Source organism: Terrapene carolina, unplaced genomic scaffold (assembly GCF_002925995.2).
Source record: "Terrapene carolina triunguis isolate 2854851 unplaced genomic scaffold, T_m_triunguis-2.0 Scaffold93, whole genome shotgun sequence".
In the NCBI taxonomy this organism is placed as follows: domain Eukaryota; kingdom Metazoa; phylum Chordata; order Testudines; family Emydidae; genus Terrapene; species Terrapene triunguis.
This window is the reverse complement of record NW_020664444.1, coordinates 102,039-130,014: the sequence shown is the minus strand read 5'-3', so window position 1 is coordinate 130,014 and position 27,976 is coordinate 102,039. Positions and strand designations below refer to the sequence as shown.

Genomic DNA, 27,976 nt, shown 5'->3' with positions numbered 1-27,976 from the left:
TAATGAGACAATTTAATTATCAGTAGAATACCAAGGGAGGAAAAATAATATTTGTAGTGGTAATGAGGGTGGCCCATTTCAAACAGTTGACAAGAAGGTGTGAGTAACAGAAGAGGGAAATTAGTATTCAACTGTTTGAAATGGGCCACCCTCATTACCACTACAAATACTATTTTTCCTCCCTTGGTATTCTACTGATAATTAAATTGTCTCATTAGACTGACCCCCCTCCCCCACCACCTGGTAAGGCAACTCCCATCTTTTCATGTACTAGGTATAAATATACCTGCTACTGTATTTTCCACTCCATGCATCTGATGAAGTGGGTTCTAGCCCACGAAAGCTTATGTCCAACTAAATCTGTTAGTCTCTAAGATGCCACAAGGACTCCTCGTTGTTTTTGCTGATACAGACTAACACGGCTACCACTCTGAAACCTATCTTCCAGCTGTGACTCAAATGCATAATGGACACAAAACTGTTTTCCTGATCCTGCAGCCAAACCACTCTAGTGTGTCTGCTTCTGCTCACAGTTTTACTAAACAGTAAAGTAAACTTCATAGCTATTATTTAAAATGCTTGTAGTTGCAGGGAAACTCGTAGGAATCTAGTGGGCCTAATGCTGTTACAGCTTGGTAAAGCTGTAAGCAACAACCAACGTTATGTTTTCTGTGGAATCTTGCTGTTGCCCCCTCCCTAGTCTGTCATAATCTCTTATGGCTAAAAGGTGTCTGGTAAATTCAAGTCCAGTTTTTTGAATCTCCATTAAATTGGTTTAATAGTTATAACAAAGGCTGATAGCAATGAAACAAATGAGGTATTTAAGGGAATGTCCTGAAGGAGTGAGGAATGTGACAGGGTGGCCAGGAACTTCACTGCCTTTAGAATCAAATACAAAATCCATTTAGTCTTCCTCAAAATACCCTTCTTTTTCTCCACCTATCACCCCTTCTTGTTTGTGTGGTTTAAAAAAAAAAATCCAGTGCTGACTGGAGTGAAGAACCTACTAAATCTTATATACATACCTCTTTAATTTCATGATGGGTGCTAGATAAGACCCTATAAAGTTTGAGTGTAACCCAGCAGCTGTATGTGCTTAAAAAAAAACCCCAAAACCCCACTTTTCAGTGTCACTGAATTATTTATCTTTCCAAGTGGTGATTCTTAAATTTTACATATATACTCTGATGTACAGTATGTGGGAAGCTAGTGCTGAAGTTACAAACATCTGAAGATGTGGTACACTTGTGCACAGTCGAAAAGTGCAGTGCTATTTAAAAGTTAATATTAAAACATACTCTTAATATGTTTAGCTGTGTAGTAAAATGTCTAGGCCACTGAACTCCTTTAAATATAAATTAACTAGGAACTGGTGTTGCTACCTCCCATATAACCTACAAGAATAAGAACAAGCCTAGGAGATTATTTCTACATCTTTCCCTACCTTGCCTTAATTTTATATATGATCAGAGTGCTTTACAAGACATTGTGAAATATTATTTCTGTTTTAGAGGTGATAAAACTGAGGCTTAGAGCTGTCACATTTATTGAGTTTTGGAATCAGGAGTAGAATCTTGGTGCCTTAGTATTAGGCTTATGCCTCATTCACTAGACCAGTGGCTGTCTAGGAAGACAAACTTATTCTCTAATAGTAAAATGGGGCTAATACTGCAGAATGAGATGGGCCTTCTTGCTAGATGGTTAGCAAGTGGTGGATTTATAAGTATCCTCAGTTGAAGCCTTGAGGCAGTCTGTGGGAAAGAAGTCTTGTAACTGACCGATGGACTGAGTATTTGACCCTGTCTCTGACTGTAGTTATAGAATCAGCATTAGGGATGAAGTTATGGGCCGGGGGAGGAACTTAGTACTGCAGCAGCATCCAGGAGGAGAATATTTAATGTGTAACGTCTTCAAAGAGTAATGGTATTATAAGAAGACTACAACAGAACCACCATTAAAAGTTAAAACTCTGAAATACATATATAAAAGCATATTTCAGGGTATTGCTGTCAAAGAAGATCACATTTAAAAAGAAAATGCTTCCCCTGTCCACCTCTTCTTTTGCCAACATCTAGGAAAGGCATATGACTCTTTCAGTCCCTAGGCCGGGGAGAGGGAGAAGAGCCGGCAGCAGTAGGGTGGATCTAAGGTGCTGTGAGTAATGTATGGAGACGGTTTGGAAGGCCTCATTTTAAGAAGCTTGCCGTTATAGCGAAGGGAGTTTCATTTTTGTGCCTTACCTGAGTCTGCTGCTAAAGCATCCCAGTGAGCAAGGAACCCCTGAGGCGTATCAGTTAGTGATTGCTTGAGAGGCGGCTATGTGTGGCCCTGGCCCCCTGCAATCTCATGCACACAAGCCCCCTTGTATTCCAGCGTCCCAAAGGTTTCCAAGCTGCAGAGTTCAAGCAGCCCTGCCTGCCCTGGGCCGCGGCCTCCCTGCGCTGTAAACAGTTTAGCGGTGTGGGGGGAATGAGTTGAGTAGCTCCCGCAATACCTGTCCGCTGTGGGGTCAGCTCCTCCCATCCCAGACTCCCCCTCCATGTCCGGGTGGGGTTTATCCCCCCGGCTCAGCAGGGGACGGGGGTGGCTTCGCGCCGGGCGGGGCTGGGGGAGGTGGCTCTGGCCTGGCAGGCGCCTGCGCTGTGGCTACCGCTGAGGAAGATGCCGTCGGTTTCGAAAGCGGCTTCTCGAGGTGGCGGGTCCGGTGGGTCTCCGCAGACAGAGCAGCCGACGCACTATACGTAGGTATCGGGCCCTGGAGCCACCTTTCGCGCCCTCGCCCCTGGCAAGCCTGACCCAGCGCCGGGCGGGGGTCCTAGGCCCTGAGGTAACGGACTTGGTTTCGCACCCGGCCTAAGTCCAGCGGCCTCTTACTTCGGCAGCGGGTCTCGGGCGGGGGCCGGGAAGGGGCTGTGAGAGCCTGAGAGGCTGCTGCCCTCCGGCGCCGGAACGCGGCCCGAGAGCCCCTAACTCGCCTGGCGGCCTCGGAACGCGGCCCGAGTGCCCCTAACACGACCTGCGGCCTCGCCGTCCCCGAAACAGTACCCGAGCCCCCCAACCCACCGTACAACCCTCTAATGTTCCTGAAACACCGCCCTACAGCCCTCCCAAGTCACCCCCACCACCCCGTAACACTTCCCACATGCCCCAATGCTCCCACAGCCCCTAAACCGCTCCTAATCCTTCTTATAACGGCTCCTATGGCCTCCTGTCATCCCCTAAATAAACACCACCATGCACCCAAGACACTCATAACCCCTGAGACACCCCTAAAGACTTCATAACCATCTCTTAATTCCTTAACAGTCTTATACCCCCAGTAACCTTAACTACCCCTAAACAAACGAAACTCCTAGATAACCCTGACGCCCCCATAAACATCCCCAAAGCACATCCCCAATAACTGAATTACCTCCAGCCTCTAGATTACTGGGGATTTCTAACAGTCTGAGGTAAGCAGTGAAATAACTGTAAGTAACTTCATACAACCTGCCAAAAGCTTCACATAACCCCCAGATCTCAATTGTTTGCACAGTAACAATCTCCAATAACCAAGCTTCTCCAAACTTCCAGTACCTTCCCTAGTAACTTTTGTGTTCTTTTCCATCATCCCTGCTCTTTCTCCTCCCTGGGATAAACTCCCTCTTCTTAATTTCCTATGTTCTTCCTGTTCACTTCTATCCACCTTCCACACGTGCACCCTGTAGACTACTGTACCAGTGTGAAGGGAGTTGCAATTCCTCCCCCATCTCTCATGTCAGTGTTCCCAGGATAGGCTTCTATGCAATGCAAGTCTGTGGTGTGGGGTTATTGGGGTTAAGGGGCATTTCTAACATAAAACCAAATGTGGTTATTTGAAAAAGCAGCTCTAGGAGGATTATCTAGTATAATAGGAGGGAGTCTGAATTCATGTTCAAGTAACTTGTTTTGAAGTGCTTGGAACTGCTGTATGATTGTCACTTAAGGAAATCTAATTTTTAAATCCTATAGACATGATTTTTGACTGTAGTATTTTATATAAATTAGGGCTGTTGATTAATCGCAGTTAACTCACACGATTAACTCAAAAAATTAATTGCGATTAAAAAAATTAATTGTGATTAATCACACTGTTAAACAATAGAATACCAATTGAAATTTATTAAATATTTTGGATGTTTTCCCACATTTTTATATAGTATTCTGTGTTGTAATTGAAATCAAAGTGTATATTATTCTTGATTACAAATATTTGCACTGTGAAAGATAAACAAAAGAAATAGTATCTTTCAATTCATCTCATACAAGTACTGTAGTTCAATCTCTGTGTTGTGAAAGTGCAACTTACAAATGAAGACATTTTTTGTTACATAACTGCACTCAAAAACAAAACAATGTAAAACTTCAGAGCCTACAAGTCCACTCAGTCCTACTTCTTGTTCAGCCAATTGTTAAGACAAACAAGTTTGTTTACATTTACAGGCGTTAATGCTGCCCTCTTCTTATTTACAATGTAAACAGAAAGTGAGAACAGGCATTTATTTGCATGGCACTTTTATAGCCGGCATTGCAAGGTATTTAAATAAATGGTATTCTATTATTTTTTAACAGTGTGATTAATCGCGATTAATTTTTTTAACCGCTTGACAGCCCTAATATAAACATTATTATTTAAGTTGTGCAACATAGTATACAGGAATTACATTGTGAACTTCAATAGTAATGCATTTTTAATTAAAAATTGTCACATTTAATTTCTAGCTAAACAGTAAAATGTATGTAGAGAATATAATTTTACACAGGATAAAATTGTACACTCTCTCATGGGCTGTACATGTTGAATTATCAAGTGCCTTGTTAATGCTGTAATAAATATGCCTCCAATAAGATGAACTTGTAACACAGTTTAATTTTTTTAGGTATCTAAAGGACTTTAGGACAGAGCAGTGCCCCCTATTCTTGCAGCACAAGTGTACCCAGCACAGACCATTTACCTGTTTTCATTGGCATTTCCTAAATCAGCGTCGTCGTAGACCCATTCGAAGGCGTGATGGGACTTTTAACTACAGTCCAGATGTGTATTGTACAAAATATGATGAAACCACAGGAATCTGTCCAGATGGAGATGAGTAAGTTCCCCCCCCTCCCACCCCCCAGTCAATTTGGCATTTTCAATATTATCAGTGACTTTATGTACAGAGATGTACTTTTTGGTTAGAGAATCATTGGTATCTGGTAAAACTTGCTGGAGTTAGTTTTGAGAGATTTCCTCTAACTTTAAGTGATTTATCAGATTTTTGGTGAGTATAGAATTATAGGTTTAGAAGGGGCTGCAAAGCCCTTGCCAAGGTGTGGGATTCGTTGTTTCTAAATCATCCAAGACAGAGGACTATCCAGCCTCCTTTTGAAAGCCTCCAGTGAAGGAACTTCCACAACATCCCTAGGCAATCTGTTTCATTGTCCTACTGTTCTTACAGGTAGGAAGTTTTTTTCCCCAAGATTTAATCTAAATCTGCTATGCTGTAGTTTGACCTGATTGCCTCTCATCCTGCCCTCCATGGTGCAAGAGAACAACTTTTCTCCATTTTTTTTTATGGCATCCTTTTAAGTATTTGAAGACTGCTATCATGTCCCCCTTAATCTCCTCTTTTTCAAACTAAACGTACCCAGTTCCTTCAGCCTTTGCTCATATAGCTTGCATTCCATCCCTTTGATCATCTTTGTCACTCACCTCTGGATCCTTTCCAGTTTCTCTACATTCTTTCTATACATCGGTGACCAAAACTGGACACAGTACTTCAGCTAAGGCCTAACCAGCACTGAGTAGGGCGGTATTATCATCTGCCATGACTTGCATGCTATGCCTTTGTTAATGCAACCTAACATTGTATTTGCTTTTTTTGCAACAGCATTGCATTGCTGACTCATGTTGAGGTTGTGATCCACCACAACTCCCAGATCCTTCTCAGCAGTGTTGCTGCCAAGCTAGTTATTCCCCATTCTGTATTTGTGCATTTGATTTTTCTTCCCTGAGTGTAGCACCTTACATTTGTCTTTGCTGAATTTCATTTTGTTGTCTATAGCCCAGTTCTCCAATTTATCAAGAATCCTCTGAATTTTAGCTCTATCCTTCAAAGTGTTGGCAACCCTCCCCTTCCAGCTTTGTGTCGTCTTCAGATTTGATCAGTATGTTCTCTATTCCTACATCTGGGTCATTAATAAAGATGTTCAACAACACCGGACCCAGAACAGATCTCTGTGGAACTCCACTTGAGATCTCCTGCCAATCGGACATAATTCCATTAATAGTTACTCTTTGTTTGTGAAGTATCAGAGGAGTAGCCATGTTAGTCTGAAACTGTAAAAAGCAACAGAGGGTCCTGTGGCACCTTTAAGACCAACAGACGTATTGGTAGCATAAGCTTTCGTGGGTAAGAACCTCACTTCTTCAGATGCATCCTATGGCCTCCTGTCATCCCCTCCTGCCATCTCCTCCTCTGAAGAAGTGAGGTTCTTACCCACGAAAGCTTATGCTCCCAATACGTCTGTTAGCCTTAAAGGTGCCACAGGACCCTCTGTTGCTTCTTTGTTTGTGGTTGTTTAACCATTTATGTATCCACTTAATGGTAGTTCCACCAAGCCTGTATTTCTGTAGCTTACTTATGAGACTGTCATGTGGGACTGTCAGAAGTTTTGCTGAAGTCCAGGTATATTATGTCCACTGCATTCCCCCTATCCATCAAACCAGTTACCTTGTCAAGAAGGAAGTTAAGCTGGTTTGGCATGATTTGTTCTTAGTAAATCCATGCTGGCTGCTACTGATTACCCCTTCATCCTCTAGGTATTTGCAAATTGAATGTTTTATCCATTGATCTGGTAGCTTCCCAGGTATCAAAGTCAGGCTGACTGGTCTATAGTTCCCCGGCTCCTCCTTTCCCCCCATTTTTTAAAGAGGGGCACTACGTTAGCCCTTCTCCTGTCTTCCAGGACCTCTCCTGTCATCCATGAGTTAGCAAATATTATTGCTATTGCCAGTGGCACTGAGATTTCTTCAGCTAATTCTTTCAGTACCTTGGGGTGAATAGCATCAGGCCCCACTGATTTGAATTCATTCAGATTAGTCAGAAGATCTCTGACGTGTTCTTTATTTATCCCGATCTTCATCCCTTTCCCTTTATTGTCTGTAGTAACTTGGCTAGTTAGCCGGTCACATGTTGTTTTTTGTGAGAAGACTGAATCAAAGTAGGCACTGAGCAGCTCTGCCTTCCTATCATCTTCCATTACCAGCTCACCTTCTCCACTGAGCAGTGAACCCACACTTGATCTTTCTTTTTTGTCTGACATATTTGAAGAACCCCTTTTTGTTGTCTCTAACATTCCTTGCCAGCTGTAACTCTTTGCCTTGGCTTTCCTGATTTTTGTCCCTAAACGCTCATGCTATTCGCATATCTTCTTCCTTGGTGACGTTCCCCTCCTATTTCCTGCATGTTTCCCTTTTGGTTTTTAGATAGCTAAATAGCTCCTTCTGCAGTCACATTGGCCTCCTGTGGCTCTTCTTATCTTCCGTCTGCATTGGAATAGTTTGATGTTGAGCCTCTAGTATTACATCTTTTAGGAACTGTCAGCCCCCTTCAACTCCTTTTCTACCTAATTAGTCTTTGCATGGGACCTTGCATACTATTTCTCTGAGTTGGTTGAAATCCGCCTTTCTGAAGTCCATTGTCCTTGTTTTGCTGTTCTCATGTCCTCCTTTTCATAGGATCTTGAATTCGATCAGATCATGATCACTTCCTCCCAAGTTCCTGACCACGTTCACGTTCGCAACTAATTCATCTGTGTTGGTCAAAACCAGATTCAAAATGGATGACTCCTACTTGTTTCCTCAGTCCCCTACATATGCTAAGAATTTGCAGGACATATTATGTTTTCCTGTAATAGTCTTCCAACAGATATCAGGGAAGTTAAAATCCCCCATTAATAGTAGCTCATCTGTGTTAGCTAATCTTGTTACCTGCTTGTAGAATGACTCACCCACTTCCTCTTCCTCATTTGGTGGTCTATAATAGACCCCCCCATCCTAACATCACTACTGTTCTTTTATAATTATGCTCTTTTATAAATATGTACTGTTTAGGGCCACCTAGTGCAGACTTCTGCAGTTGTGCAGTGTCCCTGCTTGGGGTATAGGAATCAGTGCTAGCAAATCCTAATGAAGGATTAGGACCTAAAGACTGTATTTGTGTAATGATTATTTTAAAGCACATCTGATATGTAAGAAGTTGCTTTTCTGTTAACGTTTAGTTCAATTACTTTTCTGGCTGTAGTTAGCCATAAAATTTATCTACTGTAAATATTATAGGTGTGTTTTCAATGCAGCAGGTAATATCTTTCCCTCCTGTGATGCAAAGTTTAGGAATATGAATTGGTTTTGAGATGTAAAATGTATAAGGAACATGCTTATAATTATTAAACTTTCTGATAGAAATATCAGGAATATTAGTTCTGAATGGTGATGGCTTTTTTCTGGGATCTAATTCTAGGTAAAATCATGTCTGTGGAGATTTGTGTATCGAAGTTTCTAAATTATATATACATTCATTAATAAGTTTTAATTTTGTAAAGTTTGGTTGTCTGTTTACAGTGTTTGGTGTGATGATTTCTGCCAATAATATGTTCACACTATTTTAGGTTTTTAACTATTTGGTCATTTCAGTGTGTGCTTTTTCTCCTTTTTAACTGGTTCTTGATTTTCCTTTGCCTAAAAGTAAGTTTTATATTCTGTTGAAGGGATGTATCAATCAGTCCATAATAAAAACTTCATTTACTTATCTAATGAATTGTTAGTCGTCACTTATATCTATTAAAATGTACTATTACATGCATTACACTAATGCCAAGAGGTTCCAATCAAGATTATGGCCCCATTGTGCTGGGTGCTATACAGACCCATATTGCAGTCTAAGTGGTTGATCCTGCAAATTAATGTGCATTTAAATTACTCACATACTTGTGTTTTCGGGATTAGCCCTATATTAAGGCAAGATGTAATAGATGAATGCAGAGGATGGGCAAAGGAGAACAAGAGTAATAATGACTGGAACATGTAGTTATATATACCACATATGCAACAATTAGCAGGTCTTGAATCAAAATAAACTAAAAAAATAAACTGAAAATGGCAGTTGACTTTCAATGGGATTTGTGTGCCTAACTTCAATGGCCTCTTCAGAAAATCCCAGCCAATATCAGTAACTCCTGCTGTCTGTCCACCTGCCAAGATATTATCACTGAGTGGTTTACTGTAAGTGTCATGGTAGAAATGGATCTTGAGGAGGGTTTTGAAGGACTGTATAGTGGCTTTTTCGATCTGTTTAGGGAGAATGTTTCATGTGTGAAGGACAGTATAAAAAATATGAAGGTTTTTGGGAGAAATGGACAACTAGTGTATATTGAAAATAAGGTCAAAATATCCGCTGTCATTGATGTAATTTGTAAGATCCTACATGGTTTGTGTTTCATTTTATAATATATTTATGAAAATATACTACTCACTTTAAAAAAAAAAGTTTTGATTTAATGGCTGTTTATGTGTAGAGCATAATCTCTGACTTGATTTAAAAAAAACCCCAGCTTTTGATATTGGTTAGCTGCTGTGTCCCTTTTTGATATGCAGTGATCTAATTTAATGATCTATGAAGTAGTCTAAGTAGTGCTTGTGTTTGGATAGTTTCAGTAAACATAGAAAAAGTTTTCTCACAGTTTAAAAAAAAATTGAACGATCAGGATGTAACATTGCTTAGCTTAAGCAAACCTTGTAATTGTATATCTTTTAATCCATGTCCTTCACTTCCTGGTGACAGTTTTGTTTTCACTGATCAGGTTCGTCAGATAGTTAGATCCTGGTTGTGTGTGTGTATGAGTAGTCTTAAAATTAGGTGCATGTTTACAATCAGATTTAAGTGTCTAAAGATTTAAGAGCATCATTGACTTTACTGGGGCTCCACAAGAGTCCATCTGCAATATCTGATTACAGGACTGCGTCCTAGGGGCATTTAAAATTGTAGGATGAGCACTTTAATTGTCAGCTCTTTGGGCCAGGGTCACAAATCCTATATATAGGCTCTGCATGTTGGATTGTAAACAATTTGGGGCATGATCATATGTTCTGTGTGTTTCCTGTGAAATATCTACATCATTTATGATGTTATTAAATACAAAGTTAGGTAATTACTGCAAGAGATTTTGAATAACTTCTTTAATAATAGCAGCTTAGAGTAGAAGTTGTTAATTGGGGCTATTGGAAGATCCATGAGAAGCAAAATAACTTTTGCATATCTAAATGATTAATGATTATACGCAATATAAATTGTAATATAATAGGTGGCATAAATTTTTTACATATTTATATGCGTTGTAATCATGTTGTGATTGCTGTCACAGCTGTAATTGCCATGGGATGTTGTGAAGCCAAAAAGTATATCTGGCTTCAAAAAAGATTTTTATAAGTTCATGGAGGATAGGTCCATCAATGGCTATTAGCCCAGGTGTCCAGGGATGCAACCCTATGTTCTGGGTTTCCCTAAACTTCCAACTGCCATAAGATGGGACTGGATGACAGAGGATGGATCACTCAAAATTGCCCTGTTCTACTCATTCCCTCTGAAGCATCTGGCACTGGCTACTGTGAGAGACAGGATATTGGGCTAGTTGGACCATTGAAATGATATGGCCGTTTGTCATAGGTTTCACCCCCACTCTGAACTTTAGGGTACAGATGTGGGGACCTGCATGAGAACCCCTAAATTTAATTACCAGCTTAGATTAGTATGCTGCCACCACCAAAGCATTTATGAGTCATTTGGAAACTCTGTCTTTCCCCCAAAATATCTCCCTCCCAAGTACTATAACCCTTCCCTGGGTAGCCTTGAGAGACTTCTCCACCAATTTCCTGGTGAACACCGATCCAAACCCTTGGATCTTAAAACAAGGAGAAATTAATCATCCCCCCCTTTCCTGGCAGGATTTGAGTTTAATTTCCCCTTCCCCCACCAATTCCTGGTGAGTCCAGATCCAACCCCCCTTGGAACTTAAACAAGGAAAAATCAATCAGGTTCTTAAAAGAAGACTTTTAATTAAAGAAAGAAAGGTGAAAGGAAAACCTCTGGGAGATTAGCATGCAAGCTATTCTCACAAACAACAGATTCAAAACACAGAGGAGACCCCCTGGGCAAAACCTTAAAGTTACACAAAAGAAAAACCCAATTTAAATCTCCCTCTTATGCAAAAAGACAAGTCACAAAAGAAAATAAATATAATCTAATTTATTCCTTCTCTAATATTCACTACCCTGATAGGAGGCTGATTCCTGGATCTTTTCTCTCCCGCACAAAACTTAATGAACTGACTGAACAAAGGACTCTTCCCTCCTTCCTCTTGAAAAATCTTGTCCCCCATTGGTTCCTCTGGTCAGGTGTCAGCTAGACTAGGTGAACTTCTTAACCCTTTACAGGTAAAAGAGGCATTAACCCTTAACTGTCTGTTTATGACACCGTTCTTATGTTATAAGGTTGAATTTTCTGATTTTTTTTTAAGTTTAATATTTCAACAGTGTCTAATGTAAAATTTTGCATTTAATTTTCTCTTTTTTTAAAATAGAGAAACCAAGTTGATTGTACATCAAAATGAATGTAATAAGGACCTCAGTATTTCAATGCAATATTGAAATGTGCATGTATTTGTAATTTACACAGTTAAGTCAACACTTTTTTTCAAATGTAGATGCCTAACTTTAGACACCTAAAATCTATATTTAGGCATGGTATGAATTTAGGTGCCTAGTTTTCGGCATCGTCTGTGGAAAATACTTTTTAATAAAATACTTCTGTTCTTTCAATGACCACTAGAAGATTTAAAGAGGTTTTTTTATATCTGTATTGTATGTAATCAAGCAAACACACATTTAAATGTCGAATACAATAACTGACAGATTTTTTTATGTAGAGCTGCAGCTGTATCCATATTTATATCAGAAACTTTTCACTTTTTAATAGACTTAGTGGAAAGGCAGATGATAGTTCACATGACACTCACTAGGTGCCTACTGTTCTTTCTAAATCCGATTTCTTAAGACGTATTAAAGTTGCAGCCTGATCAAAGTCTAACATGTTTTGAGTTATCAGAGTGCAAAAATAAGCAGTAGAACAATTTAAGCATACACAAACGCATTTTAATTTGCAACAAACTGCCATGTTATTGACTGCTTGAGAAATTATGTGGAAATATTTAAGAATAGTAGTGCATGTGAAATGGGCAATTTTGAATCTTCCCATTTAGTACAGCATTAACATCTCTGTGAACATGTATATAGAACAATAGTATTCTTGACTGCAGAGCTCAACTGAAGCACCATCTCATTGCTTTAGACTTCTTCCTAAAATGTGAACTATTTTGTAACATGTTTAAATTGATATTTGCTTTGAGCAATTGTAAAGTCTTCTTGAAGCAGAAGGCTAGTAATGCTGTAGTTACAGTTGAAGATGAATACTTTATAAGCTGTTGTCTTAAAACACTTTTTTTTAAAAGTTTAAATTGCCGTTTAGACTGGAATTTATTTTACTTTCAGCTCAGAGGAAAAATTCTTTTTGAAATGTTTGTTATGATATTGTGTCAGTTATTACAATATGAAAACTTAGAGGTGACACATTCCTTTCTGTAGCAGTTAGTGTGCTAAGCGTTAGTGGTCATGTCTGTGTTTCACAGTATGTGTACTAAACTGTATGAAAAGTGTGATGTCTAAATTGCCTTGTGTATGATCAGAATGCTGAAAACAATTGCTTTTAAGTTTAAAAAAACCCTGTCAACTCCAGTAAAACTTATGATACAGAGTACAGTGGTTTCAAGTTAGCATTTAGTATAACTTCATATTTTTTCAGCTTGGTTCATAATGTAGAAATGTTGTATATAAAGCAGCTTTGATTAACAAACACACTTTTTTATCAGCTTGTTTTTTCTGAGGAGCATTCACCCTGAATAGTCTCATAATAACTGTTGTCATTGCAATGTAAGCAGGCAAACATTTTTATTAGTGTTGTCTAACACTAATTCTTACCTGCTATATTTATCAGATTGCAACCTTATAGTTAGGTGATGGTTTAATATCTGCCATATAAAATAAAATACAGGTCTTGTTTAAAGCTATGTCATATTGGCTTATGTTTAAGCAAAACATTACACTTTTCTAATGAAGTAGAGATTTTTGTACATAGTTCAGGAAACTTGGAATGGAAGATCAGCAGCAATTGTAACTCCTTCTTTGTATGTGTAATTTGTTTTTAATGCTCTTGCTTAGCGTATGTAATATTAAGTGAGGATAAGAGCCTACTTCTTACTGACAGCTGTGAACCTACTCCTTTTATCTCAAGTGGTAGACGCATTTGCCTTTGGTGCTGGGTGCCTTGGGTTTGACCCCTGCTGATGACTGTCCGTGGTATCTGTCCATGGTCATTGCATATATATTACCATAGTGTTGCTTATTTATACAACATTGTTATGAGCTGGGTGAAACCTGGTTATGGATTGACTTAAAATCCCATTCAGATTGATAGGTGTGAACTCACCCTTCGATTAACGTAACTGTAAGCTGCCTGTGTATGTGTGTTTGAGAAGAGAGATCACACGAAAACTTAGAACAGAGAGCGAGACAGAGACAAAAAAGCCAAGCAGGAGACTAGCACAGTGTGACTCTGAAAAAAGCTAGAGAGAGAGCTTTTGGGTCTGGTGTGGGCAAAAGAGGCTCTGAGGCTGTAAGCTAAGAAACTGTTCCTTTTGTTTTTGGTTCCTTCTGCATTCAGAGACCCAGGATTTCATACATTCCATGTTAAATAAACAAGATTGCTTCAAAGAAAATACCAGACTCCATCAATTTCTGCTTCCAGCTGGAACATCCCCAGAGCCCCAAATTTTGACTAGCTGCTTGGGTTAAAAAGGGGGAACAATATATGCATGGGTTTATGTTTGCAAGGGATAGTCTGCATTTTTTTTACTGACACTCTGCTGGAATTGTGCCTATGATGCCAGCAACAGCAAGCAAGGAAAATGTATGCAGTTTGGCTAGCTTCAGGCTCTTGCTTCTGTTAGGCTGTGTGGGAAGAGCCCTCGGTGGGACCAGCACAGGGAAAAATCTCTTTTGATGGGGGCAGTGGTGTTCTCTGTCTTCCCTGTGTACTGCAACTCCCACAAAAGTGGAGCACTGTACCTGTGCTACTCATATGCAGAACATTTCCCACAAAACCCAGCAGGATCATTAAATTGAATCTAAGAAGGATTGCATCCTTTTGCATCGTTTGCTTTTCACGGCTGATCCTGGATTTGGGGGCCTGCAGGAGTGCCAGAACCTGTATAGAAGTATGGGGGGGCACTCGTGCAGGAACTGTAGCTCTGCCCCCCTGCTCCTCCTCTCCCCCCTGAGGTTCTGCCCCCATCCAGGCTGGAAACCGGAGCTGGGCCATTAGGATGACCGTATTCCCTCCTTCCCTCCCACGTGGAGCTGGCCTGAGCCGCCCCCTTCCCCCCGACCCCCCCCACCAGATGCAGAGCTGACCCGAGCTGCTTCCCTTCCCACCATGGAGCTGACCCGAGCCCCTGCTCCAACCTTCCACAGAGCGGGCCTAAGCGGCCCCCCCTCCTCGCGGGGCTGGCCCGAGCCCCATCACTCACCCCCCTGAACTCAGTTTTGGCAAAATTGGGCAAGTGTCCCCAACCCCCAGGTGTGCTGTCCAGGACAGGTGGAGGGTCCAGTGCTCCCCACAGCAGCCCGGGCTCCCTGGGCAGCTCTTACAGCCCAGCTCCGGCTTTCGGCCTGGCCACTGGGTGGGATCTTGGGGAGGAGCAGGGGATGGGATCGTGTGATGAGGGCGGGGGGCAAATGTTCTTTGTGCCCAGGGCCCCAGTAAATCTTAATCCGCCTCTGAGCTACAGCAGTATTATGATTGGCATTTAAACATATGTAAAATCAACATCCACTGTCCTTTATTATCTTAGCGCACGCACAAGCTTAAGATAGCTTGTGCCATCCCGTGATGCTCAGTTAAACTGTTAAGGCAACTATTTTTAATATGCAAAACCACACAAAATTCCAAAAGATGTGCTCATTTCCATGCTCTTAAATTCAGTGAGAGCGGGTTTTGACCCTTGAGGACAAAAAGTAAAACAAAGAGCTGAGTGAAGTTGGAAAATTTGTCCCTTTCACCAGCATTCCCACAGTTTGAGAACTGCTGATCTAGGAAGACAAGGGAAACCAGCACCTTGAACTTCTGTGGAAGGTCCTGACTGACAGAAAGTCAGCCATGGCTGGAAAGAAAATGATTGCTGAGAAAACTACCTTGAGCAAAATCTGTAGCCTGTTAGGTTAAGTCTTAGTTATTAGAAAGCATATTTTAACTTTTGTTTATTTGTAACCCATTCTACCTTCAATTTCTTCTATTTGGTATCACTTAACCTATGTTCTTTTGTTAATAAACTTGTTTTACTTTTGATCTAAACCAGGGTTTCTCAACCTGGAGGTCGTGACCCCCGGGGGGGGGTGTCGCAGGATGGGCTGGGGGAGGGGGTGGGCAAATGCAGGGCCGGCATTAGGTGGTGGCAAGCAGGGCAGTTGTCTGGGACCCCACAAAACTAAGTTGCATGCTTCAGCCATGGCGGCGGGTCTGAAGTGTGTAACTTAGCCCAGGTCTACACTGGGGTGGTCGACCTAAGATGCGCAACTTCGCGTAGCTGAAGTCGGCGTATCTTAGGTCGATTTACCTGGCCGTGAGGACGGCGGCGAGTTGACCGCTGCCGCTCCCCTGTCGACTCCGCTTCTGCCTCTCGCGAGCTGGAGTTCCGGAGTCGACGGGGAGTGTGTTCGGGGATCGATTTATCCCCGTTTAGACAAGACACGATAAATCGATCCCCGATAGATCGATCACTACCCGCCAATCTGGCGGGTAGTGAAGACCTGCCCTTAGCTTGTGGAGCCCTGGGCAGTTGCCCTGTTTGGCACCCCCTAATGCCTGCCCTTTTAGTTGGTGGGCCACAATTTTTAAGTCCAAAAGGAGTTGCCAGCACAAAAAGGTTGAGAAACATTGATCTAAACCAACTCGGTGCTGTATTTGAATTGAAGTAATTAACTCTAATTAAAGTAATAAGCTGTACTTTTGTCTCTTTAAGGGAGCAACAAATCTTCTTATTTCTCTGAGTGTTCCAGGAAAAGGATGGACACTTTAGAGCAGAAGGTTTTGGGGAAGTTCAGGACTGAGTGTTTGTTGGATGTCACTCTGCAAGTAGTAACTAAGGCTGGTGGAGACCAGTGTGGAGCTGTTCCATTGCAGGCACACTACTAGGGTCAGAGCACTGACCCAGGACTGCACAGCGCACACATGCTCAGGGAACTACATGCTTGTCTACTGGCTGCTAGTGTCTGGGCTGTGAACCATTGCAGCAGAGCATTTAAGGCACCCAGAGTTACAGGGCAGGGGGTGAGACAAATTCTCTCTGGTCTGAATTGCATTCCCAAAATGTTACAAGTAAGTTATAAGAAGGAAAGGGACAGCAAAATGTTCGGTTAGGAGTTTAAACACAATCCTCTAAGCACTGCGCAGTGGTGCTCCATAATTGTTTCCTTCTATTATGTAGTTGTCCTTATCTGCATCGAACAACAGGGGATACAGAAAGAAAATACCATCTCAGATATTACAAGACTGGAACATGTATTCATGAAACAGATGCTCGGGGCCACTGTGTGAAGAATGGACTCCACTGTGCCTTTGCTCACGGGCCTCATGACCTTAGACCACCAGTATATGATATAAGGTATCCTTTTATTTTTAACGTTCAGTCCTCGTTATCAGGAGACCATTGTCCTATAACATTCCAGTCTGTAGACATTAAACTTTTCTGTCTCCAAATACAATTAACTTTGCAATCAAATGTATAATTAACTTTCTGACATTATTACTGTAAATGTAAAAACTTATATTAATGCAATGTTAAAATTGCAAATGTAAAAACAATGGGAAATTAAAATATTAACATTTTTAGAGCAACAGTAACGTATCCACGTATGAAGGACTCTGCATGTAATGCACTTAAGAGTGCACAAGGCTGAATATTTTACCTTTTTGCCATGATGCTGTGTAGATTTGCTTGTGCTGCTTAAATTCACAAAAATGGTCATTTTGATGCTATCTTTCAGCTCCTCATCTTGTGTTCGTGATATTTTTGCCTCCTTTGTACATGGTTTATTTGGGATTTTTGATTTTTTTGTTGTCCCTTTTCCCCTCCCCCAATAAGTGAGATGTCAGTGGTCTCTGTTGCTGCCTTTTAAAGGTGAGATTAGGTGGCAGCCAAAGGGTGATGCTTTGTGATTCAGGATAACAAGGAGGATGAACATTATTTGTGACTGTGAACCAGCTTTTGAAATACTAGGGGATGAGAGGAAGGGGATGATGCACTGGCTTGGGATAAACAGTGGGATTCTTATAGGAAGTGATGATTGCCAGCCAAGCCTTCTGAGCTCTATAGGGATGGAGCTCTGCTCCTGCAGGATTTAAGAGCCTTTAATGGCAACCACTACCTTCTGCAATCCATCCCTCGTGTTATTCCTTGTTTCCTGCCTACAGCTTCAGGCTCACTGCTCTGCTGCTGAATTGTTCCCAGAATTATTTCTGTAACATTCAAGCTTATTGAATAATTTCATATAATTTAACATGACCTTTAATTCCCACCTTACCACAGAATTCCTTGCATCTCTGCATGATCACATACTGTTTCAATTATCTATCACATACTATTTTTTCCATAGGATTCCTGCCTCGTTCAGTGTGCAGGATAGATGGCGCTCCATGAGTGAGACAGCAATTCAGTATTTTTTTTACCCTCCTTATTCACCATGTGGTGCTATGCCTTATTTTCTGCATACCAAACCTCATAATGATTACAGTATATTCCATTTCCTTGTCATGTTTTATATTGTGATCATCCCTGTGGTACCTGAGTGTCTCACAGACATTAAAGAATTTACTTCACAAAACCTCTCTAGTGTGTGTAGAGAAGCATTATTATTCTAGTTTTGTGGATGGAGAACTGAAGCACAGTGATATTTAAGCCAAAATTCACGAAAGTGACTGCTAAATGCTTCATTAATTGGATTTCCAACTTGAGATGCCCTACGGTTTGATACTGAGCACCTGCATCTTCCCCCAGCTTTAGCTGGAGTTACGAATGTTCAGCACTTCTGAAACTCAGGCCTTAGGTGTCTCAAATTATGCACCTAGAAAATGGAGTACATACAACTAGTTGTCCACTTTTTGGTTTAAGTGACTCCTAACGTCATATAGTAAATCTGTGGCTAAATTGGTTCACTGTATTAACTACAAGAGCCTCCTTTGTTTTCCTGTAGGCCCCTGCTTTGTTCCTGTCACATCTTCTCTTGTCTTCTGCCGATGAAGTAGAGTTCCTATAGACAATAGTCTCATTAACCACAGTGCTGTCTCATTCATAATCTATCCTGTGCGCTGAATGAGGCAGGAGTCCTGTTGAAAACATACTATGTGAAATGTGATTAAATAAAGACGGTCACAATTCATTTGCACAAAGAGGCCAAATAATGCAACCTACCCTGCAAAGAACATAACCTAATATATGCTTGTATTCTGGAGGAGATGAGTGACGGCAGGGGTGAGTTGTGGAGGTCAAGAAATGGGAGGAGATAGGATTACTTGGTTGAATGGAAGGTGTAGAGGACGAAAACAAGGAATCAGTCAGCCTTTGTTGAAGAGGAAGAGGTTTGTGAGCAGGTAATGGAGGAAGGGAGAGGTAAGGGAGAGAGGGTAGAGGTCACATCAAGTTCTTGGGATTTTTTTTATTGAAGATGATGATCCTGGCAGGAGGGGAGAGGATTTTTAGAGGAAGTGAAAAATGGTAAATAGGCAGCTGGTACTGGGAGCGTGGAAATAATTGAGCGTGGAGGAATAATGTTGCTGCTTATTCAGAAAGAAGGGAAAGGTAAATAAAAATGAATTTGTAGTGGAGGAAGTCAGCATAGGCATGGGACTTTAACAATAGACTTCCATGAGTGTAGAAACCGGAGCAGAGGAAGAGTGAGTGTGTGTGTGTGTGTGTGTGTGTGTGTGTGTGTGTGTGTGTGTGTGTGTGTGTGTGTAAAAGGGGGGGAGCCAGAGGTAGGGGTTGGGAGGGTGAACCTTGCAGTGTGAGAGAGGGGAAAAGGTGGCGAATGCAGGGTGGAGGGAGTTAACAATGATCATATCAGTGGAGGAGAAGGAAAAAGAGGATAGGGAGGAGTGGGCTGAGAACAATAATCCTTAATATTGATGGATTGGAAGTTGTATAAGGACCAGGTGTGAGGGGATAGATGGGAAGTTGATGACAGCTACACGGAAAGGGAGAGGAGAAAAGAGTTGGGTGGAGTGTTGTTCAAAAAGAGGAAGGTGTGTGTGAATGGGGATGAGTTGGAAGTGGGAGGAATGGGAGAGAAGAAGCCTGCCACTCCAGTATGTTCCTTTGGAACTGATTCAGGATGGGGAGTGTGAGAGAGGGAAAGACCGCTGTAAGAGGAGAGCAGCTATAGAGGCAGTGTCACCGAGAAAGATTCAGGTCTCAGGGAAGCCAGGATCAGGAAATGATGGCATCGTGGGAGCTGCTATCTCTTTGGAGATGGAATGGGCATTTTGGAGGGTGGAGGGAAATGGGGATAATGTGAGGTTTTGAAGAGAAAAAACTATTGCAATGAGGTGATGACTGGGAAGGGTGTAGGGGTAGGAGAGTGGGGATGTGGTTAGGAGCCAGGTTGGGATTGGAGTAGCTGATGGCAATGAGGGGAAGTCAAGAGAATGTGTGGGATATGGGTTTGTGGGGATGTATAAGGAGTTGGGAGGTTAATGTATGTTGAAAGACTCAGTGGCCAAATTGCTCTTCTGTGGTGGTGAAATTTTCTGCCTCCTCCTCAGTGGGGATAGTGGTAGTGTGGAAGTGCCTAGAAACAGCCATCAGGGCCCCATTTTGCTAGGCTGTAACATGAAAGAGAGTCCCTGCCCTAAAGAGTTGACAAGCTTAGCATATGAGAAACGGCAACAGGTGGATACAACGACAAATGGGGTAGGGAGAGACAAGGCAGTGTTGAAATGATCATATTTAGAGCAATAAGCAGTTGCCCAGCATGCTAGCTGTCCAGCTGTTGTTGGGTGTTTTGTAGATATCACTTCTGAAAAGATTTTCAGGAGGATAATGTGGTAGCTTTATGGATTTTTATGTGGCGCTTCTCCCATACATAAGATGTGGAATGGGAGAAAGCACCATTGGTGCTTGAGGGCAAATTGTACTAATGAGTGTAAAAGATGGAATAGTTGATAAAATGGAGATGTGTGTGGCAGGGTGGATAAAAATTTGATTATTTTTTTTTTTAAATAAAAAAATCAGATTTTCTATTTTAAATAAAATACAGGTTTACTTAAAAAAACTATTTAAAATTAAGTTTGAAGTTGACAATTTATGTTAAGGCCTAACTTTATTATAATCTATTAAATCACGTAAATAGAAAAACTATTAAGCAGTATGTACATGTTTGCTGCCAAGTTTTAAAGTAAGTCAAACTGCTGAATTGGTGAAAATCACTGGCTAAGCACCTGGAACCAGCGTTTGTTGAAGTGCTAAATCAGCTTTTGACAGCAGTTACCTCTTCTGCAGGTGCAGGGAGAACGTTTTCTTCATTTCAGTTTATTCAGCTAGTTCATTCAAAGTTAAGAAACCAATTGGGAGTTGAAAAAGCTTGTTTTTCTCTTCTAATCTCTGAATAAAAACTAGGTGTGAGAGGATGAGATCTATTAGTTCTAAAATCTTGAAGGACATAGTAACCAGAAACAATGAGCTCCATTTACTAACTACATATAATTCTCTTTGTTTAATTAATCAATTAGTTTTAAATACAAAACATACTTTAATACATTTTTGATAATCTTTTCCTCTTATGTATCCAGCACATGTAGGATAGTTTAGTTTAATTTTTTTTAACTGCTGTGATTTTTTTCATTTTGAATTGAATTTGAATTTCCTTCCAAATAGAGCTTGACACGAATCACAAGTGCAAAATGTAATCATTTAGTAAATAAGAAATGCATCATTCTCCATTTTCTAACATAATGAAAAATACAAAAATTAAGAATCTGGAAAAATGTGAATTAAGAACATACGAACAGCCATACTGGGTCAGACCAAAGATCCATCTAGCCCAGTATCCTGTCTTCTGACAGTGGCCAATACCAGGTTCCCCAGAGGGAATGAACAGAACAGGTAATCATCAAGTGATTAAACAATATAATTGCTTAAATGTGTATAGATATAATATATTCTCCTGGTTAGCAAAAAGAAGCATCACATTTGGTGTAAAGGCTATATTTAGTTGCAAATCAACATGTTTTAAATGTCCCCAACCAGTGAGAATCAGCCTTTCTTTAAGAAAATAACTAAGAAGTACCAAAGAAATTTAAACTGATCCGTCCTAGTGAGTGGATGGTAATATATTAGAGTTGATAGACAGGGCATATCTAAGGTGTAAAGAGCCTTTAAAGGTAAAGACAAGAAGCTTGTTTTTGGAATGGAGGACAGGGAGCTAGTAGATGGATGCAAAGAGAAGAATGATGTAATCAGTGCATTAAGAAATGATGATGATCTTCTAGCAGCAGTGTCTTTAATACACCTGCCGGGGACAAGACTGAGTTTATCAAGGCCAGAAACAGGAAGCTGAAATAGTTAAGATGAGAGCAACAAAGAGTCCTGTGGCACCTTATAGACTAACAGATGTATTGGAGCATAAGCTTTCGTGGGTGAATACCCACTTCGTCAGACGCACAAAGTGGGTATTCACCCACGAAAACTTATGCTCTAATACATCTGTTAGTCTATAAGGTGCCACAGGACTCTTTGTTGCTTTTTACAGATCCAGACTAACACGGCTACCTCTCTGATATTTAAGATGAGAGATGAGTTTCCTCTGTGTGGACTGAGAGGAAAGATCTGATCTTATAGAAGTTGTGTAGGAAGAATCAGCAAGAATTAGAAATGGAGGTGTGGGTCTAAAGAGAGGATAGAATCAAAGATAACACCTAGATCGTAGTGGTAGCTGTGTTGGTCTGTATCAGCAAAAACAACGCGGCGTCCTTGTGGCACCTTAGAGACTAACAAATTTATTTGGGCATAAGCTTTCGTGGGCAAAAACCCACTTCATCAGATGCATGGAGTGAAAAATACAGTAAGCAGCTATATATTACAGAAAATGAAAAAATGGGAGTTGCCTTACCAAGTGTGGGGGGGAGGGTCAGTGGTAACGAGGCCAATTCAATTAAAGTGGAAGTGGCCTATTCTCAACAGTTGATAAGAAGGTGTGAGTATCAGCAGAGGGAAAATTACTTTTTGTAGTGACCCATCCACTGCCAGTCTTTATTCAGGCCTAATTTGATGGTGTCCAGTTTGCAAATTAATTTCCTAGATAAACTTAGCCCTGCCTCAGTGCAGGGTACTAGACTAGATGACCTATTGAGGTCCCTTTCAGTCCTACATTTCTGTGATCTATAACAATGATACCTGAAGGAGAAAATAGCTAGTTACTTGTAGCTGGAGTCTCTTAAGATTCACATGGGGAGAACTGAGAATATGTGGGATGACATTTCCTCCTGATATGACCCTGCCTGGGATATTCCATTGCTCTAGAAGAAATTTGTGCTGTGCCTTAATGGTAGGAGTTTCTACAGTGGTCTGGGCTTGATGGAATGTGACTGCACCTTCCATGAGAGTGGAGATGCTTACTAATAATATAAGTAAGGTCCAGTTACAGGTGAGTAACTTTTCTTCCTTCCTTGTTGTTGTGTATACCCTTCGAATCCAGTATGTGAAAACTGTTGTTAAATGCCCTTTTAAATAGGCATTCAGTCACATAACATTTGTATTTACATTTTATGTGCTGCTCCTTCTGGCTTAGTAATTTTTATTGCTCCCCCAAGAATTCCTTCCAAATATATTGTAGAGAACAATAAACATAATTATTTTTGGTGAGGTGCCCAGAAATAAAAATTGTAAATCTGTAAGCACTTTAGAACAGGGCTTTTTTTGTACTTGTACAGTGGGGACCCTGACCATGATTGGGCACCCCTATTTGCTACCAGAGTACAAATAATAATAGGTAGGGTGTCATAGAAATGGTAGAGAAAGGGATTATATTTTTTCCTGTCCAAGATATGATGTGTCAATATAAGGGCCACAAAGCATGTTAGCTTTTAACTGCAATATCCCATCAGAAAGTTGTATCAGCCTTGCCATTCATTATCACTGTAGCTTTCCAAATTTCTGCCATTGAAAATCTTTGTTTTGCCACATTGTATTAGCTTATTTTTGTCTAAAATAATCTCTTATTTATGCTGTATTTGTATTTCTGCCATATTTTTAACCTGTTTAGTCCCTCTTGCATTATTGCTATCTCTTGGATACATGCAACATTGTCCAATATAATGTCATTTGTACATTTATTTAGTGTGCTGTTGACATTCCTCTTTATCAGATTAAGATGTTAGATGCAACTGTACCTCACACCAGTTATTATGGCTTTCTGCCTTGTGCACCAGTTATTATGGCTTTCTGCCTTGTGCCTATCCCTTTGTTAACATATATAATTATCCTTTGTTGTGATGCTTTCTACAGCTTCAGTTCATGTAACAATGCCAAGTCAAGACAATTTGAGTTTTTCAAATAAGGCTTTGTGAGACTTGGCATGAAATCCAGGCTCACAAAGTCCGTGGCAAAATTCCTATTAACTTCAATAAAGCCAGGATTTCATCCACAGTTAGGAAGTTTAATGAAGATACACAGTATGGTAAAATTATCTTCTGTTCTCCATTTCAGGGAACTCCAGGCACAGGAAGCCTTACAGAATGGGCAGCTAGGAGGTGGAGAAAACATCCCTGACCTACAGCCAGGAATTCTAGCTAGCCAAGCAATGATTGAAAAAATTCTTAGTGAGGATCCGAGGTGGCTGGGTAATATTCTATATTTTGTCTTCTCATCACTGTTTCTATATCTGTCTAGACCTATTTGGACTTTTATTGGAGAAGTTTCAAAAGTCATGTTGAATAAAGGAGTGATTGTGTGTGTGTGTGTGTATATACACACAATAATAATATGGATGTTTGAAAAAAAAATCATGCAGTCAAGCCTATTTATATTCAAATTACATATTGGAAATTCCTTTCTATTGCAAGTGTTTCTTTTGAACCAACTCTTTTTTCATTCACTCAGTACAAATGTGGCTATTTTGAGGCAATTGATACATGTTTTCCTGATTTAAAGTCAGTAAGAAAACTGTCTTGTGTCAAATGATACTGAAGTCAACTTTTAAAGGACGCTTCTTTTGCTTAACTTGATTAATAAGAACCAGAAAACAAATACATGTTACCTGTTTTAGGCTTTGAGTGAGTTCTTTAAAATCTAATATTACTGTAAATTTAGTAATTTGACAGATCACTTAAAATAAGCCCAATTGCTCTAGTTTTCTTTAAGCTTTTAGTCTGGTTGTGATTTTCGGTATTGGTGTCATTTATTACATAGCCATGAATTTTTAAAATCGGCAGAACACTAGTGGTTGTACCCAAATGCTACTTTGGAACCGATAGAACACAAACTACTGCAGTACCTCTGGTCTTCAAGAGTAAAGTGTTTTGTTTCTTTGTTTTAGGTAGATTTGTATTATTTACACTATGAAAGGGGAAGACAATTATACAGGAAAGACAGATGAGGGGAGTAGTGAGTATCTAAAGAATTCTATAAAATTGGGCAAGAGAAAGATTCTGAGTGGAGAGGACCACACAGTTAAATCTATAAGGACTATGAATTCCAAGATATAAGAAAGTAACTATATTAGTGGAGCTTTACTATAAGCCTCTTTATCAAGAAAAGGAAATTGAGCACACTGTGTTCAGAGAGATCACAGGCAGAAAAATCTAACAAAATAAGTGGAGAGAGAAGGAGGTCCAGGGATTAGGGTGTTATCATGGGATTTTCTAGACCTGGATTTAGTTCACTGCCCCACCCACAAACTCCCAGAGACCACCTTTGGCAAGTCCCTTAGTCTCTCTGTATCTCCGTTCCCCATCTGTAAAATGAAAATAACAGTAGTCCCCTTAGGGGTGTTGTGATGATAAATAAATTGACTGTGAAGTGCTCAGATACTATAGCATTGGGGCCAAATAACTAGTTAGAATAGAATAGACTTGAACTACACCTCTACCTCGATATAACGCTGTCCTCGGGAGCCAAAAAATCTTACCGCGTTATAGGTGAAATTGCGTTATATCGAATGTGCTTTGATCCACCGGAGTGCGCAGCCCCGCCCCCCCGGAGCACCGCTTTACCACGTTATATCCGAATTCGTGTTATATCGGGTCGCATTATATAGGGATAGAGGTGTACGTGCATATAAACAGATGAAATGGCAAAATGGAACAAGGCTGAGAGAAAAAATTTCTCAGAACTCTGATTGTTTTTGGAACAGATTGTTTCAGAGCACGCAAAAGGAGTGGCTGTTTCCAAATAAATAACACTCCGGAGTTGATTCAAAAAATAACAGTAGCCAAGCTACTAAAGTAATACTAACCACAACATAATTTTCAAGATTTTTGTGGGGAGTAATGTACCAAAAAGTGACTTAATGACGTTAAACTTTGGAAAGGGAGATCTCAATACAATGAGGTGGTTAGTCAAAAAGGCCCTAAAGTCAAACGTAAAGCAAAGTGGCATGGTTGCTACTTAAAACAAAATAATAATAGTCTCAGAAGGCATGCCCATTGGACAAAAGGGGAGCCTGGAAGACAAGGTGTAAACCACTGTAGCAGAGTAGCAAGGTTCGAGAAGCCAAACATAATACTTCAAAATTTGAAAACCTAATCCTAGTGTAATCAATAAATAGGAGTATAAATTACAGCGAGTGATATATAAGAGGAAATTAGAAGGGCTAAAATGGATTTTGAAGAACAAATAGGTAAGTGTGTAGAACAAACAAGGGATTATTTTAAGTATATCAGAAGCAGGAACCTGCAAAATAATTAGCCTCCTGGATCACCAGGAGCTAAAGAGAGCAATTAAGGAAGATACGGATGTTGCTTAGAGGCTAAATGACTTCTTTGGATCAGTCTTCACTGCAGAGAATTGTGGGGCCTGTACATTTATATGATTAACAAGAATATCCAGAGTTGTTGTTGTTTGTTGCTAACACAGTGTTTCAAAGGGATATTAAATCTCATGCTTCAGGGTTTAAACTAAACTAATCTCTAACTCTTAGAGTTTTGATGAAACCTAATGGGGGCAGATTATCCCACACCCTGTCTGCTGCAGTGGTTCCTTCACCGTCCTGTGAAGCATCCAGTGCCGGCCACTATCGGAGAGAGAATACTGGACTAGATTAACAGATTTTAAGGCCAGAAGGTACCATTGATTGTCTAGCCTGATTCCCTGAATAATACAGGGCAAAGAACTTCACCTAGTAATTTCTGCATCGAGACTGTAATATCTAGCTGAACTATAGATATCTTTTAGAAAGCTATCTAGTCTTGATTTAAAGTCTTCAAGTGATGGAGAATCTACCACATCCATTGGTAAATTGTTGCAATGCTTAATTACACTCACTGTTAAAAAATTTGAGCATTATTTCTAGTTTGAATTTGGTTAGCTTCAACTTCCATTAGCTGGATCATGTTTTTCCTTTTTACAGTATATTAAAGAGCTGTCTACTGTCAAAAATGTATATTCATAAATACTAGTTATAAAGTGTAGAAATTTATAAAGGAAACTGAAAGCTACAGTGGAAAAACCATGGCTAGCAGAGCTAAGAACAGTAAGAACACAAGTATAATATGAACAAAAGGAATCTTAACAGTGATATATGCCCATTTCTCGATGGAAATGGGAGAATTGTTAATAATGTTGCAGATAAGCCTGAAGTGTCTAAATATTTTTGTTGTGTATTTGGAAAGAGCTGAAATGAGGTACTGATAACACATGAGGATGATGAACTACTTTCCACAGCTTCTACTAGGGAAAAACATTTAAAAATCATCAGGTCACGATAACAGGAACCCAAGAGTCACGATAACAGGAACAAGGAATGCATGCCATACCTACAGAATGGGGGATTGTATCCTGGAAAGCAGGATTCTAAAAAGGATTTAGGGGTCCTAGTGGACAAACAGTTGAACATGAACTCCCAGTATGATGCTGTGAGTAAAATGGCTAATGTTTGGGTATATAATAAACAGGGAAGTAGGAGTAGGGAGGTGATTTTTACCTCTCTGTACAGCATTAATGAGACAGGTATTGGAATACTGTCGTGTTCTGGTGTCCACATTCTGAAAAGGTATTGAAAAATTGTAGAAAGTGCAGAGAATAGCCACAAAAATGATTCAGTGATTGGAAAAACGCCTTACAGTGAGAGACTGAAGGAGCTCAGTTTGTTTAGCGTAGCAAAAAGAAGATTAAGAGGTGACCTGACTACAGTGTATAATTTCCTTCAATGGAGAAAATACCAGCTACTAACAGTCTCTTTAAGCTAGAGGAGAAATGTATGACAACAAGGCTGGAAGTTAAAGCCAGACAAATTCAGACTAAAAATTGAGCACAATATTTTAACAGTGAGGGTGATCTAACCATTCAAACAAACTACCAAAAGGGAGTGGTAGATTCTCCATCTCTTGATGTCATCAAATCAAAACCGGATGCTTTTCTGGAAGATATGCTGTAGTTCAACACCAGGGCTCCGTACATGGGTAACTAGTTATAATTCCATGGCCTGTATTGTACAGAGGTCAGGCTAAACGATGGTCCCCTCTGGCCTTAAAAACTGCAAATCTATGAAAAATCTCTTCTCCATGTAGATATCTCTTATCTTTCTCTTGGATAAACTAAATAG

General features: G+C 40.3%; 1 protein-coding gene across 4 annotated transcripts in view; it reads left to right on the top strand.

Moving 5' to 3' along the window:
- The first annotated feature begins 2,636 nt into the window (after positions 1–2,636).
- The window catches only part of UNKL (unk like zinc finger), a 121,656-nt gene continuing 96,316 nt past the window's right edge, over positions 2,637–27,976 (top strand). For all 4 annotated transcript variants that reach the window (XM_026650630.1, XM_026650631.1, XM_026650628.1 and 1 more), the window contains exons 1-4: positions 2,637–2,741; positions 4,899–5,108; positions 16,651–16,827; positions 23,923–24,056. In XM_026650630.1, coding sequence (XP_026506415.1) covers positions 2,662–2,741; positions 4,899–5,108; positions 16,651–16,827; positions 23,923–24,056 — 601 coding nt within the window. In that variant the 5' untranslated portion in view covers positions 2,637–2,661. The remainder of the gene's footprint in view (positions 2,742–4,898; positions 5,109–16,650; positions 16,828–23,922; positions 24,057–27,976) is intronic.